The sequence below is a fragment of the Oryzias latipes genome, chromosome 14, assembly GCF_053564925.1.
Source record: "Oryzias latipes strain Hd-rR chromosome 14, Olatipes_Hd-rR_3.1".
In the NCBI taxonomy this organism is placed as follows: Eukaryota; Metazoa; Chordata; class Actinopteri; order Beloniformes; family Adrianichthyidae; genus Oryzias; species Oryzias latipes.
The window spans coordinates 23495370-23512752 of NC_136250.1; the positions used below are offsets into that span (position 1 = coordinate 23495370).

The window sequence follows — 17383 nt, forward strand, 5'->3', positions numbered from 1 at the left end:
AAAACGCTATGGAAACTCAAAATCTGCCAACATTGGAATAGAAATTTGTCATGGTGTCCACACTTTTCTGTCTTGCATTGTGGGGCATATTTATTTATGGTTATTGTTGGTTTCTTTTTTGGCTTGGATCAAAACTAAAAGAGTAACAGGATCAAATGTAATTATTTTCTAAATAAAAATAAAAAAATGGCAATCTTGTGATCACTGTTGTACATTTTACAAAATGTGTGACAGGAATCCCTGATAGCCTCCTCTTTTTTATCAGAAATGGTAAAAATGTGATATTTCAGATCAAAAAAAATAATTTTAATGAACGTAATGTTCATCAAAAAACAAACAAAACAAAAAAACGCGGTTTAGCTCGTCAGTTTAGGTGAATGCTGGGGTAGTAAATTAAGTAGAAATGATCTCAAAAAATACCCTTTTGGATATTTCTTATTTTTTTTAATCTCTTCATTTAAAGTGTTTGTCAAAAAATAAAATAATAGTATCAACAATGAATCGACTAAACTAGTTAAATAAGCTAAAAAAGAATGTATAATCTTCTAAACAAAATGTAAAACAAAAACAGCTGTATCTAAAAATAAATGTGTTTAGGACTGTGCAATGGGCTCCTCAATCCTCTGACTGCTTCTCATATCAGAACCACTTTTCTTCACTTTCAACGATCAGTGCAGAATATGCTGGAAGGGTCATTATGCAAATCTTATGCACAGTTTAATTCTGCTGTCAGTTAAACATTCATTCAGTCATTCAACAATTAAATCAGTTTTTGAAAAATGGCCATTAAGTCAAACGTTTCCATGAAACATTTCTTATTGTTTTTGTTTACCATAATCTAATAAAATGTTAAGTATTGAATTTGACAAAAGTTATTAAAAATATTTATCAATATTTTGCATGTATCTGTCATTTTTGTGACCTAAATGATTGTTTTTAGTTAAAAATCAAGTTAAGATCAAAAAAGGAGTTGTGACAAAAAAGGATGTATTTCAGGTTTTTATTTACATATTTCATATGATGTTTTATTACATGTTTTTCTTTGTTTTTTGTTTGAAATAAAGGACGATACATTTAAATACATATAAGGAACAAACTAGAGTAAATATGTAAGAAGACATGGGTCATACAATTAGCAAAATTAGATTTTTACATAAATTAGATTTTTAAATCTGAAAATTCATTTTACACAACACATGAATTCAACCTGTTATTGGACAGCTGACATGATTTATGGGAACAAGAAAAATGACTTTACGGCGTTGTGACTACACAACAACATTTCTCCTTGCAGTTTATTAATCCTTCTCCGTCCGAATGACAGATCCATCAGGGGGGAAAAAACTAACTGTGGAGGCTTGAAAAGCCATTTTTTCTGGCACTAACTCCGTCTTCTTTTGAGAATAAGGTGAGCTTTTCTAATTACAAGTGGAGGTTTAACTCTTGTTACTGTGTTAGCTTGCATCCCTATTTGCTATAAATAGTATGGATGTTGACTCTCCAGCAAAGGGAACAGACCTTGCTAAAGCAGGAAATAGAGTCCCACAAGCGCAACCGCGGCAGACTTGATCGATTTAGCTTAACTGAGATTTGGTGCACAGGTTGTTTGTGCTTTTGTTTCCAAATGGAGACTAAATGGAACAGGGTTCGTTCAGACAAGGTAAAAGTTAACATTTCCTGCGGTGAGCTTTAAGCTAAGAGACATTGTAATTTCAATTTTGGATATTGATGGTTTCAAACCATCGGTTAACCTGTGTGATTCCTTTAAGCCTCAGTCACATGCACCCATGCAGGGGTTGACTCATACTGGGGTTGACCTGTACAGGGGGTTTGTTTTCTGGGTTCTCCTGGCTCTTGGGGGGGGGGTCATAGAGAGTTGCGGCACCCTTTAAGGATGAAGGTCTTGCAGTTCCGTTGAGGAACATACTTGTGTCATGCGTGTATTATGAAGTATTCATAAGACTAATGAAGGTTGCATGCTATTATGATGTATGATGCTGTCGTATGGAGACTTTATGCCACACTCTAGTCATAAGGTGAATGTACTGACCCCTTACTGAGCATGTGCAAATGCTGCATGTACAAATTACGCAGGGAATAAGTAAGTACCTGTAAGACAAATTACACTCTGATTGACACATTTTAGGGGTGTACAGATCATGACTGAGCACACTCATTTACCACTGACTCAGAGTTTTTGATTTGCTATGTAATTGTGTGTGTGTGTGTGTGTATGTGTTTTGGAGTACTTTATATTCAGGCTGGGTTGATAAAATCAATTAATCAATCCAAGCTATATACATCAATAATCGATCCATAAAAGTAGAAAAATCAAGCTTTCTTTTTCCGTTGGCCTATTGCTACTCTTGTGAGATTTTGGGAGATTTGGTGAGATCAAGCTTTGAAACAATCATGGTGAACAACTGTAAAACTGCTGGACAGTTTACAAAATATAATCGGAAGGTTCATGGAACATTACTGATATATTGTGATACATCTACAGAGTAATTTTAACAATTACAGCAGTAAACACAAAGTATGCTAGCTTGATGCTAACGTATAATGGAATTTCCCATAGGACGGCTAATGCTACCGTTAAACGACTGAACAGCTTTATATTGCTGACTGAACAGCTTTATATGTCTCACAAGCATGAATTTAACTCTTTTAAGGAAAATTAATAGTAATTATTTGTGGTCTAAAGCACCGTTTTTGCCCAAATCTTCTGGAATAAAGTGTAAAGCTATAGTGCGTGTTCCACCTAGCGGCCAAACTGAAACGCAGGTGTCTTAACAATCTGCACATTTTTGTTGGAGCTTCTTTTGAGAAACCATGTAAAACTGTATGTTTTTAACAATCTCATTGGTTTATTAATTCAATAATACATTTTACTGTATGTGAACTCTATCAGATTAATTTGAAAATCTTAAAAAAACATAAATAGATTATTATTATATTTCTATACAAATATGTCTAAATGTGTAAATTGAATTGAATTGAATTGAATTGGGGGGGGGGGGGGGGGGGTCAAAAGAATAGAAAAAAATCAATCTGGTGAATCTATTGAATCGAAGCTGAACTTTATTGGTAATACCCAGCCCTACTTCATATGTGTTTTTTCAAAAAGATGTTTTGAAGCTTGAAAAAAAAAGTAGGCTCTTATCGTATTTACCTTTTTTTCTGATCCAAAGAATGATTTGAACTATGACCCTAAAAACATGATCTGATCCGAACCATAAGTTCTATGATCTGTTGCACCCCTTCCAAATTTTGAACAGTTAGGCTACATCCAAGGAGTGCGTATGGAGCGCACACCTATCACACGAACAATACTATCTAGCTTTTTGCAGAGGGTCGAAGAAAGGGTTAAAAAACAGACAAATCCGTACCACACGCCTGCATTTCATCTACTTGACCCTTACTTACATGTACGTGTTGCTTAAGTGTTTACTACAGCCTGTCGCCCACAGCATGCCAGGGGAAAAAAATGTGCATGAACATTGTGACTTTCCAGGCACACAGAGCGGTCTAGAATCATCAATCTACAATCTATGTGGGGCCACTGGGTGCCCTCCAAAGGTTTGCAGATTTTTCACCTACAGAAAGCCTGTAACCCCCATAAGGGCATTAATGACTAAGTCTCTAAGTTTATAATATCGGTTTTAAGTTTTAAAATGAAATGAAAGTCACTAAGCTGTGTGTTCTAAAGTTTTAATTCAATGTTTTGGTTTACGAGTACAGAGTAAATGACGTTTAGTGGCAGCAGCAGTTCAGTGGCATGAAGAGATTAAAAGATGATGGTAAAGGTTTTGGAAAATTGAATAAAAATGAGATGCACGTCTTCTCCCCCTCAGGTCCATTCAGCCCTTTGACATCTCATTTATTTTGTTGTATGACTTTTCCTGAGTAGACTGAGGCAACACAGAGAGTTGATTGGGATGATTCACTGCACTGTTAAGACATCAGAGTTCATCTGAGGAAACATTCCTGTTTACTGTGGTTGGAGGCAGACTCGCATATACATAATGAAGGCTGGAGTGAGCATTTGTGCCGTTTCATTATCTTCTTTCTGTACCCAGTTGCTAAGCAACCTCCACCAGTCTGTCTAAAGGCATGACGCCCCAAATGAAACTTCACATCACTGGTCTGGAGCTGTGGAATGGTTTCAGCGATTACAAAGACAGTTGATTAAATTGGTGTTGTTTTTTTCCCCCCGGCATCCTCAGTCCGTCTGTCACTCAACTGCTGTGTTTGAAAACCAGGTTTGTGTTGGACTGTAACTGGATGCATGAGGATACGCTTTCGCCCAAATATCATGAACTAAACACCCGTTAATTCAATGCCATGCTGTCCATTTCCAATCTGAAAACTTGTTTTAGTGCCGACAGCCAGGAGGAAAGAAGCAAACTGGAAGGCTTCACCAACTCCAATTATTCACTCCCTCCCAAAGTCAATTTTCTGCAGAGAATCGTGGAGGTGGAGGGGAAAGAGGAAAACAGCAATGGATGTGAGCTGCTGCTGCAAAAACCCAGCATGAGGAAAATCAAGCGTCTGTGTGTCTCCTCTCCCCTGAATCCCAGGAGAGGCTGCATTTTCCTCTGAGCTGGATGTTTTGGGCTCAGCGTGAACAAAACTCAGTTTGAAGTGACAGTCGACCAAAAACTGATAAAAACTTATTTCAGGGCCAGACTTTAAATCTTTTACTCATTTCTTCTTAAAAGGAACTAGGATCTCTAAAGCACTGGGTTTTATTATACTATGCCAATATTTACAATCTTACATAATATTATTTAAAATAAAATCTATTTTACTTTATTTGGGAAAAGTTCAAAACTATTACACGGCCTTTGACCTAACATGGATATATATATAATTAATTCATTCCCAAGAAATAATAATTCACATGAAAAGTCAGTTAAAAACACGGATGTGAGCAATACTTGGATTTACAGCAGATACTTTCACATTTCTGTCTGTGTGTGTCTCATTAAAATGCATGGAAGACAAGGAGGATGTTTAGAGATCAGACTTATTTATTTTAAAAAGTCCTACAGAAGCATTGTTAATCATGTCTCCATGTCTGCGTTCATTCACATCCCGGTACGCTCCCGTCCTGCCGCAAATGCCGCTTTCCCGCCCCTACATGCATGTCTCTGTGACCCACATTAATTCAAAAGGGAAAAAATCTCCATGTCAGGTCGCGGGCTCCCTAAATGATGACTTGGCTGCAGGAAAATGTAATAAATTTTTTTTTTAGGGTCGTGTCTCTTTTGCTTCATGCACATTTACACAAACACTTGAACGTTTTCCCTTGTTTACTGTTTAAAGGATTGTTTCTGTCAACTTGGTAAAAGAGTTTTGTTGACTTTACAATGACTAAAAGTTAAAAACAAAAGGAGATTTTTAGTTCAAAGCAGGCTTTTAGAGCTTTACTGCAGTTCTAAACACTAAATAAAAGTTGATTTACAATAAAATCAAGTCGATAACTGTCAGTAATGTGTAAACATACATGTTGCTTTCGCACAGCCAACATGGTTACGGAGTATCCTTTTTTTTCTCCTATTCTGCTTCAGAATTTGAATAAAAATGCAGGGTTTCATTTTAGAGGACATCTTAAGCCTTAGTCCAAACTGTCCTCACGAGTGGATGGAGCTGAAAAACAGCTGAACCTGTACGGGGCAGGAAACGCAGGCGGTTTGCACCAAATAACAAGGTGACACCATGGGTGATCCCATAGAGCAAACATGTTTGTACACATTTTTTCAATAAGCGACTGGTCGTAGCAAACGCTTTAACAACAAATAAGCATAAGTAAGGGTGTACCACATACTTTCCCTGTTTTCAACCCAAAATCCAATGGGCAAGCAGCCTGTTCATGCTGTTGACGTGAAAAGTGCACTTCTCACTGCGTGCAGCCTGGCTGTTAGAAATGAGCAAATTAGACAACCAGAGTGTAGTTTGTGTGAACATAATACATCACCTGTACACCCCATGCGTGAACGCGACATTGACGCGGTCAGTAAGCAGCCAATACATGCTAATGACTTAAGTGTGGGTAAACCCTTGTGGTATGATTTATATGTGTTGTATGTCCAGATGACCCCACTCCCAACGTTAAGGTGCCTCAGGCACCTTAACTTTGGGAGTGGGGTCATCTAGACCCACTAGACAGTGCTCTGAACCTTTTTTCTTCAATGATTTGTGATCTTCACTGGTGTCCATGGATTACATGAAATCTTTCCACCTTTATCCACCTTTATCATGGTAGGGAGAACACGTCAGTGTAAGGGTGGGGTCATCTGGACCCCACAAGACAGCACAAGGGTCAAAGACACTGTACCACTGCATCACTCGTAGTATTGAATGTATTTAACTTACATTATATTATTATTGTGCTTTACGATGCTTTAGGATTGACAACCCAAAAACCCACACGGGTCAACCCCCAGTATGGGTGCATGTGACTCAGACTTTAGATGCAAAATGGAACTGCTGTATGAGAGTGAAAACTGTGAAAGCAAAGCAAACCCAACAAAGGTTTCTGCTTTGATAAAATGAATTTATGCAAAAAGAAATATAAAAAAAAGAACGCATCTTCAGTTTTCGAACACGGAATAACCACAACAATCTCACAAAGGAGTTTTAAATCTGACAGTTTTACACTAAACAACCACTGACTGTTTCCTTTTTTTTTTGTTAATCAACTCACTAGCTATAGTGTTTATCACATAATGTAATGTGTTGGTTTTCAGATACCCCCTGAATTGATAGGATGCAGCAGTGTTGTGCTCTGGTTTGCCTCATGTGAATCCTGCTGGACTAATCTGTGGAATCTACACATTGTTCCAGTGCAGACTTGGATCTGCTTCAGATACTTGACCTTTCCCCCCATAGGTCACTGGGACTGCTCTGTGACCCATCCACTTCCCCCTCTGCTGATGACAGACAGGATCAGCTCCATGCGACCCCTGTGGTCCAGAAAACAAAAATAGTTTTAAAGAAAGCAAGTGGAGCTGCAGCATGTTCCTTACATCTCAATGAGATATTTTCCCCACAGCCACAGTCTGGCTGCAAATCAAATTGAATCAAATCAATTCAAGTCAAATTCAATCAAGCACAACAATATAAACCCCCCCCCCGGAACTACACACAGGCCCCTACCCCTTCAACTCCCCCCCAGTAACTGATGGAGATAAACAGTGGGAGCATAGGAAACGTTGGTTGGTTAAAATGCAAATAGTTGGGACATGAAGAAGAAAAAAGTTTTATTTTATTTGAATTTTTTGATAGGGATATTGAAACTAGGGGGTGTGTATTGGCAAGAGTCTGGTGATACGATACAAATCCCGATATTGTACTGAAACTTTTTTTATTAAGAGTAGGACTTTAGAAAAAACTCTACCTGACTATTAATATATCTTTCATTGTAATAAAATGGTCAAATTCTGTTTATCTAATGATCACAATGTTAAGCACTGCAACTGTATCTCGTATATAAGTTCCTTTTACCCAAACAAATTCGTAGTGCTTTTATTTTGGTAACTTCAAATATATTTGCTCTTAAAGGGAACAGTCAACATTGTCTGATTTCCACAACAAAATATCTTTCGGTATAAGAAAAAGGATAGACTGAACGTGTCTTAACCAATAATGTTCTATAAGTATAATTGAGTAAATAAAATGCTGTTTTATTTTTTAACTCTGCTTAATGTAACTTCTCCAGTACTCCCGCTCATCGCCATGACGTTGGCCTTTTTCCGGAGCGTTGTACACATCACTCTGATCCATGATCACTTTGCTGATAGCATTTTGCCTGGTGCTCCGGGCATTAGCCGCTGTGCAGCTGCACTGCTTCACTCTTTCTTATCTGAGCCCGCTGCAAAGCAGATACTGGCAGCAACATGGCCCAGAGTTTTGGTTTGGTACCCATTCTAACTAAAAACGTAAGAAGGTTGTGCATGTCTCATAACAACAGAACAAGGTGCTTCACTGAGATCTTATAGTAGCTTTTTGTGTTGTAGAGCTGTTCAAAGAGGCTCAGTGTGCTCTGCTGCCAACTAGCTGTCGGAGGTTTAGGTGGGAAATAAAGAGTCAGACGCTGAAGGACGCTAAAAAAAAAATTAACATCGTTCCAACAGCATTTTGAATCGATACAAATATCGCCAAATGAACTATTGAGATATATCGCCGAATCAATTATTTCCTACACCCCTTATTTGAAAATATAACATCATTTTACTTTTCTAGACAGATCCTCACAAGAAAAAAAAGCCCACAGTTATGTTCAATTTGTGCAGCATTGTTGCTTTTTAAAAAATATTTTTGTTGCATTTTAAACAGATAAAACCATTCAAGCTTTTTGAATGTTATTATTAGAACCTACTAAATCTTTTTAAACACATACAGTGCCCCCCATCTTATTTGCGTTTGAATATTCTTGGATTCATGTATTTGTGGATTTTTTTTTCAGTCGCTATAACCGCAGTTTGTTCCCCTGCATCTAGAAACGGCAGAATGACACTTCTAATGTGCGTTTCATGCTACAGTACAGTCTATTGCTCTGAATAAAAAAAAAAAACTCTATGTTGCGCAATGTTCCAATATTCTTTAATGAATGTTTAACAAAACATCAGAAATGTTTCAGAAAGGTTTTTGGCGAGTAAGGATCGGTGACGGACATTTTTTAGCTGTAGAGTTGGGGGGTGGTTCTCTGTATTCACATATTCCACGTATTCACAGGTGTCTCTGGTCCCTAACTACCACGTATATGGGGGGAGTACTGAATGCAAAACTTAGAAACAGCATTCAGTCGGCATTAATTTTTTTTTCGAAAATTGTCCTCATCTTAAAGCTAAAACAGTAAATTAATTCTTAAAGGCAGGTTTGTCTTTAAGGTGATTCGCATTTCAGCTTTGTTTTTTCATCAATACCACTGGGGGCTAAATGAGAGTCTTTCACTCTCAACGCTTGTTGATATAAAATTGGATTGGGTGGACTGAACCATTAGACTTGGAATGGAGTAATTTTCCAATACTTTAATTTAATATTGGATCATCAGATCCCTAGTTATTGGTGCCACTCTGTTCTCTCACCCTTTCCATATTGATCAAAGCAACAGTTCCTTAAGGCTTTGTTACAACTCGCCTTATGGCCAGATGCAGGCCGTCTGCAGGTGAAAAATGGGCAAACCTGTATGGGCCATCTGGGCAGGGGGCTGGAGGAAATAGTAAGGTTTTGAAGCGTAAATCTGACTGCAATTTCTTTTTACAGGCATGGAACGAGCGACAGATCATAGCAAATACTTATACAACATGCAAGGGTAAGAAAAGGGTAAAGTAGGTGAGACAGATATGTGTTGTAGAGATTTTTCATTTTTTTGACCCCTTTCCCCCAAATCCTGCGTACTGGGCTTGGAGCCTGTTAGTGGTGTTAACGTGATACGTGTGTAACCTGTACAGGTTCACCCATTTCCTGCAAACAGCCGATATCTAGCTGCAGTTGTGCAGTTGACTAATGCTTAACTAAATATGGGCACTGGAAGACAGCATCACCCTTACTTCACCTGTAACTTACAAAACAAATGCTTTACGATACGCTTACCACACGCACGACAATCGTATGTTCCGTTTTCAACAAGCTGTAACCCTTGTGCTATCCTAGGCACTTTACCATTGGGAGTTGGGTCATCTAGACCCACTAGACAGTGCGCTGAACCTTTTTTCTTCAATGATTCGTGATCTTCACTGTTGTCCATGGATTACATGAAATCTTTCCACCTTTATCCACCTTTGTCATGGTAGGGAGAACACGTCAATGTAAGGGTGGGGTCATCTAAGATAGTAGAAGGGTTAACCCTTGTGCTATCACACCTACACACCTACGCTCCCCTTAAGATGCATCTTGAACTGTCTACTCCTCCCAACGATCCTCCACAGGCATAAACTGCCCAAAAACCCACATCAACCCCTGCATGGCTGATGATTGTACCTTTACCAGACACAGTTGGAAATCTCTGGAAGGACTTTGATAATCGCTGCCAATACATTTACATTTGCTCAATGTCTAATCCGCACCTGTGTTTTCAAATAAACTCAATTTAATTTCAAACATTGCAGTTTGTGCTGCATATCATCACTATCCTTGATTGTTGGAAATGGCTCAGTGAATGCATGAGTTTTGTGTTGAACCAATTGGCCGTTTTGCAGTAGTGAATTTAGCTTAATAGCATTGGATGCCAGGATCCAATAAAGACTGTGATCTATTCACTGTTGGCAGTTCCTCTGTTCAAACTATCAGCTCGTTTGATGCTACATCTGTCAGCGATTAAGTGTAGTTACCGAAGTCATCAAGGGCAGCTTCAAAGGGGGTAAAATCTGTCCCACAATACCTCTTGGCCTGAGGTTGTTTTTAGCACATTATCTGCTTGTTTGCTCTCATTTGATTATCACAGTCTGCGTTTGGTTATGTTCAAAATTTCCATTCAATTTTTCTTTTTCTTTTTTAAACTGGAACTGTTCTCATCAAAACTCAATTAACTTGTCAGTTTGAGAACACAAATTTCAAGGTTTTGAACACTAAAAATTAGTCCAATTTAGTCACACGGTGATGCACAGCCCCCCAGTCCCTCCCCCCCCCCAAAAAAGTGGCAAACTGCCTGCTCTGCTTACTCAGTGATTAACATGAAAAAAGCCAGACTGACAGGCTGGATCTGCTCCTCATGTTTATTTCATCAGCGTAAATGCTGAGGGTTCTAACACTCCACGTGTTTGTTTTCTACGAGGCATAGTGCTCTGCAGGCGTCTCTGCAGAAGGTCTGCTTTAATGCACGTTTGATGCAGACAAGCATGTTTTACACCATGACTTGAAGGCATTGGTTATTGATAAATGTCATATTGACCAAGTCAATGATTTAACGACCCACTCGAGGGAAATTGTGCTTTTGGTGTTATTGTGGTATTTTTCTAATGACCTAGTACAACTGTAAAGAAAATTAAGATAAGACTTGCATTTCTGGGTATTTATTTATTAAAGTCATTGTGAATCAGACTTAAAAATGCAATCGGGAAAATCTTGGCTGGTAACAAGCTCCTTTCTCTGCTCCATTCTGATGCATTCACATGCATTCAGATAGATCCATTTTAGATCCATCTTTGTTTTCCTCGTCAGAGGTGGAATCTGGATCAGAGTTGTACAACTGGATAGCTCCATTATTACATTTTTACTCCATTATTACATTTTTTTTGCACCGCTAAAGTTAGATTGGGGGTGTTGGGGCTGTAAGCTAGCAGGAGAGAGCGTAAACAGATGGATGACGGGAAGTAGGGGCAGATTTACTCTGCTCCACAACTTGGAGGTGAATTTCTAAAGAATTTCTTTTGCTCTGCAGATACTATATCCTAGAAAATTCCTTTTTTTTTTCTTCAGATTTTGGCTAAACAAAGCCATAGGTAAACTTAAAAGACCACTGGGAATACTTTTAAAATAGATCAAAAGACGACTGGAGTGTGTCTTTAGGGGATAATGCTATAGATTATATGTTAACATAATAATTCATAAATTTGCTTTCATAGCTGCCTTGCTGGCAGTGTTTATACCAATAAATCAATGTGTGATTTGATTTTTTTTATCCAAAGAACAAGGAAAGCATAGAGGTGACAGATCAATTAAAAGATAGATCGCATATCAAGAACTTCTGACCAAACGTAAAATTAACTGCTGCAGTCATTTATCCATTAATGTGCTACTGGAGGATGACTTAATGCTTTTTCACATTTCCTGAATATGTGTTAATTAGGTCAATGAATCCCCTAAGAATGGATGACACCTCCTCCAGTTTAACTAGGTGGCTGAGTTGATCGTGCTCCACTTGACCCTGAGAGCCGAGAGAGACTGCAGTGGTGCAGAGATATATTTATTTAGTGCTTATTTGATTTGTGTCTTTACATTTTTACAGCTGCTCTTTTCTTGTTTGCCTCTCCTCTTCAGATAGACAGGAAGTGGATACTCTACTGCAGTGGAGGTGAAGTATTCAAAGGAGAGAAGTACCATAAGGCATTGTCTCAAGTATGGTTAAACACCGTAACAGTACTTACTGAGGATAATAGAATCAGGCTTAACAAGGAAAGGAAAATGGGTGTTTTCAAGGAGTTGCACTCAAAATAAACTGATATGAGTGTTTTTGCAGTGCAGCATTGCCATAAGCAATACCTACTGAAAGTATCTAGAGATTCCAGCAGTAAATCAAAGATGATTTATTAAGCACCACCAAAGCAGCATCATGCAGCGTGCAGCACTCTGTTCAGCCCAGCTAGCGGCACATTTTCTCTTCCAGTCACCAACCTTAAACACTCTATCCATCCATCCGTCCATCCATTAACTGTACCCACTTTATCCTGGGAGACTGGGGGTTGTTTGAGCTGACGGTGCTGGAAGCAGTTGCCATGACGTCACAGAGCCGCTGCAGAAAAGAAGGAGCAACTCCAGGCCCAGCTTTCTACACATGACGAAAAGGAAAAAAATACTTACCAAGATTAACGTCTGTGATCACTTTATTGTGCAATAGTGAAATATATTTTTTGTCAAACACATATGATAATTTGCTGTGTCATTCAGTGACTCTGCAGTTTGACCAGAGGCCGTTCGGAAAGTTTCTAGGACTGTCCTCTATTCAGACTGCTGTCACAGTTGACTGCAGCTGTCAGAACTACCACTGAGGCCTTAATCTTGTTTGCACAGATAGGTTTTAATATAGTACAAGGCGAGCGCTCCACAGGCTGACAACTCTGCTGTGGTCTGTTGAGGTCACAGCTACCACCCTTAAAGAAGGGAGGTCTAATTAGAGAACCGCTACTGCTGCGTTAATTAGTTCCCCCTGACACTGTTCGTTATAGCACAGACCCACATCTCTGCAGCAGCTGGGACCACACACACACACCTACACACACATACACACCACACACTCACACTTTGTTTTGTTTTTTTAGGAAAAAACACACATTTACACATGTATGTACACTACACACAACCACGTGCACACTACACAAATGCACACATACCAGCAGCAGCTAAGACCACACACATGCACACACATGCGCATACACATGCGTGCATGTACATGGACACAAAAATGCATGCACACCACACACAGATGCACGCATGCATATACACACAAGCCCGTTTGATACACAGTGGTAGAGACACATGACCCAGATTAAACGCCATACACCGGGGTTGGCCAACCCTGGTCCTCAGAAGCCACAGTCCTGCTTGTTTCCAGCTCTCCCTGACCATCTTTTGCTGATTAGTTGACTCAAGCAATTGAACATCCTGTCTGACCGAACAAACCTGGTTTAGGTAGTCAGCATCAAGCAGTCGAGGAGCAGCTGGAAAGCAGGCAGTGGTTGAGGCGCTTGAGGACCAGGGTTGGCCTGCCCTGCCATACATGGACACCTAACACAAACACACACACACACATACACATGCATGGAAACCACACGCTCACAAACAAGCGCGTGCACACTACACACTCAAATCTCTGCAGAGATCTGCATTGAGTCACGTCCCTTTTCATTCTTAGAGCATGTGCTGTTCTGGGGTGGTTTTATCAAGTGCCTCAGAAGAAAGATGATCAACAAAAAATATATTTACATCAACTAAACGCATCAAAACTTTGATAGCAAAGTTGTTTCTGCGCATGATCATACTGGTATGAACACATTCAGTTGAGTTGAATTTTAGTTTTTATTGATCATCTTAAATGGAACTGTTTTTAATTTAAAAGTTCTGTTGTGTCTCTGCAGACAAGGGAAAAAAAGCTGATAAATACCTTCCCCCCTTTAGATGACTTGATAATTCAAATTAAAAGAATGTTAAATTCTGTCTTTGTGCTTACAGTAATCGTCACATTGTAACCCGCTGAAGATACCTGTAGGAATACATTGTCATTCGGTGTTATAATTACTTTCTCCACTGCCAATCACTGGAATGAAAGTTGGTGCAGCTGCTGCAATTATTTCAGCAATTACTTCCTCCTTCAATGTCATCATAATATGGAAATGGGAATACGTCTCGCTATTGTTCAGTGAGCAGGCGAGACATACTGTTCATCACTTCTTCCCGGGGAAATAAGCTGGCTGGAAAACTTAGCGGCACGCAGACAACTGGCAGAAGGGAAGCTCTTCAGCCTCATCAGAACGCTGTCATTTACCGTCTACGCTGACAAAGAATGTCATGTCGCATCTTGTGCTGCGGAGAAGACGGGCAAATGAGGCAAAGGGGATTAGTTGACGCCTGCACTTGATTTTCTTTCAAGAAATCAAGCCTTTGGAAATGATTTGATGAGTCAGCGCCACATGTTTTACCTGTCAGCTTCTTTTAGTTCACATTTTTGTTTGTTGGTAAATTTGTGCAACTATGATGCCGGAGGAAACAAACCTCCATTCTGTCTACAGGGGAGTTTGACCGTCCAGTTTAAACTCCACACCTTTCACTGCATTTGTTTAAAAAAGCGTTTTTGGTGTTTTCAACATGTTTTGGTGGCATTTTTCTGATGATGGAGGACATATATTAGCTTAACATTGCATTTCTGAGTATTTATTCAATTTATTGTTAATCAAGAGCAGAAAAAAGCCATTTGAAAAGGAGCTTGTTTAAAAACTGGGCGGGTCACAAGCTTCCTGCTCTGATGCATCAATCGTCAGACAAATAGATCCGTGTACGTCTTTGTTTTCCTCATCTGAACTGGAATCTCAATCAGAACTGTACAGCTGGATAGCTTCAGCATTGCTCACTAGATTTGTAGCCCTGATAATCAGGTTGGGGGGTGTGATGGGGTATAGGCTAGCGGGTGAGCGTGGAAACAGATAGGGTGACGGGAAAGTGGCGCCAACAATCCTGCCCACAACTCAGAAGTGAATTTCTAATGAACTCCTACCGCTCTGCAGAAACTATGTCCTAGAAAATGACACAGGTTTTTAGATTTTGGCTAACAACATCTTAATCGTAACTAAGAACACTGGGGACACTTTTAGGATAGATCAAAAGATGATCAGATTGGGACTTGAAGTCTTCAGACTCTTTAAAACGCCCTTCCACCTCTGGTTTGATTTATGGGAGTTTGTTTGTGCCAGACTTCCGCCCTCTCTGGTTTAAGAAATCTACTAAATCACCAATTTTGTTCTTCTGCTGAGGCTGCTAACACACCAACAGGTGTTTCTCTATTATAAATGCTTCTCAGGGGCATTGACACCAATGGTTCTTTGGCTCAGGGAAAACCAAATCGCAGTGACCCTTCCATGAACAGAGCGTATTTGTGACGCACCTGCACACATCTGTGTGTGTTCATGTTCTTTTGTGTCTGTGCTTACACGTGTGCAGCGAGCCCTCACACCTCCCATCTGCCTCTCGTATTTGGTTTGGGCTGCACGGATCACTGTTTCTGGATCCACGCTGTTGCAGACTGCGCACATGCATGAGAGCGGTCTCCTCTGTTGAGTCAGCATCAGGGTTAGCTAAAGTAATGTGTGTGGCAGAGTGCGGCTGTCACAGGTTGTTCAGGATGTTGCCAGTCATGACGGCAAAAGATGGCCGCGCTCTGAGCCCACTCTGCAGACTGTGTCCACCAGGGTATACAGCTGTTACATCTAACCCAGACAGTTTCTCTTTGAACGTTTAGCTGGATTGCTGTTATTAACACATCAGCTGTGCCTCTTTTTGGGATGATTTGTTGGCCCTAATAAAGACAGTTGCATTATTTTACCACTACATGTCTGTTTAATCCACAGAAGGTCATGGACCATTTTCCAAGAATTTATTGCAAATCTTACAACGCTGATTTGTTGACAGTTTATATCTATTAGGTTTTAGTCACAACTGCCCTTAAGGGTGGATACGGGCTATCTGGAGGCTAAAAGTCGTAGATCGCCAGGTGAGCCAGTAAAGCCAAAATGTTAATGCGCATGTTTTCTGTGGGCATGCTGCTGCAAGCGACAGGTAGCAAACACTAAACACGCAAGGGCAAATAATGGTGAAGAAGGTGAACACAGGCTCGTCTTAGAATTTTTTTGCTATTTTTCAGTCCCCAAAAACCATGAGCACTGTGCGAGGTTAGTGCTGGACACGTAATAATGAGTGCTCCCTGCATTCAGAGTGACTGTTAAAAGTTTGAAAATTAGGCAGAGTGTAGTTTGTGTGGACATCCTACTTACATACGCATACCCCGTGTGTGCGGCATTGCCACGTGATCAGTAAGGACACAATACTCGCACTTCATTGTTGACTAGACTGTGACATAAGAGCACTGTATGACAGCATCACCCGCATGTCATAGATGCGTGCAAGTTAGCTCCTCAAATACTTCACAATTCATTTACCACACACTCGACCATGGTGAATTCTACTTTCCTGACATCACTTAGAATGGCCAAATGGGGGCCGGTTTAGCTCGTGCTGGTTTGCGGCGCCTTTCGTCCGTGGGACCTGGGTTCGATTCCGGGCTGCTCCCTATTCCCCTGTCTCTGTTGCTGTGCCGGTCCCAAGCCCAGTAGGATTAAGAGGGTTGCGTCAGGAAGGGCATCCGGCGTAAAACATTGCCAAGTTAACCATGCGACTGATCCTCATGGGAGGGTTGTTTCGCTGTGGCGACCCCTGATGGGAGAAGCCAAAAGTGAAGAAGACTTAGGATGGCCAAATGAGCCTAGAGGTTATTGCAAGACACGCCTCCTTTCTATGACCGTCTATGGGCCCAGACAACCCAAAAACCCACAAGGTGCATGTGACTAAAACTTAGTTTGTGTCATCAGGTTTCTGTCGGGTCTATCGACAACTCATGTTTTGGTCAAAAAATATTTTCAAGTGTGCCATAAAACACTAAGCTCTACTTTTGTTCTTTACAATATCATTAAAAATGCAAAATAGAATTCAAAATGACACTAATTGGTCACAGTCTGGAGAATTGTCGTTAATGGTTCTCTGCTCTATAGAGACCTTAAAAACCAGTTTCATGACTAACATGTTTTGCAAAACACGTGTGGGAATAACAGGATTCTTCTGTGTCGCTTTCTCTTTAGAAGAGCATGACATCAAAGCCCCAGGAAAGCAGGGACGACCAGGCAGGACCGCTACACAAGAAAAAGGCTGCCAGAGTCCCAAACGGCCTAAGCTTGGAGCACTGCAAGAACAGTTGCGTCCGCCATCAGTCGTCAGATCAGGAGAACAACCCCCGCCTGGCGCGCACGCGAGGAAAGAGGAAGAAGAAACGCCAGAACAAGAAAAACACAATGGTGAGTTGATGACACAACCCCATTTCATAGCGTTTTCCCTCTCTGCCTCTGAGGCATCATTTTTATGCTTCGCTGTGCTCTATGAAAAGCCTGTTCATAATATT

General features: G+C 40.2%; 1 protein-coding gene across 11 annotated transcripts in view; it reads left to right on the plus strand.

Annotated features, from left to right (window-relative positions):
* auts2a (activator of transcription and developmental regulator AUTS2 a) overlaps window positions 1–17383 on the plus strand; it is a 356442-nt gene that overhangs the window by 61752 nt on the left and 277307 nt on the right. For all 11 annotated transcript variants that reach the window (XM_078930433.1, XM_011483793.4, XM_078930434.1 and 8 more), the window contains exon 3: window positions 17067–17279. In XM_078930433.1, the coding sequence (XP_078786559.1) occupies window positions 17067–17279 (213 nt within the window). The remainder of the gene's footprint in view (window positions 1–17066; window positions 17280–17383) is intronic.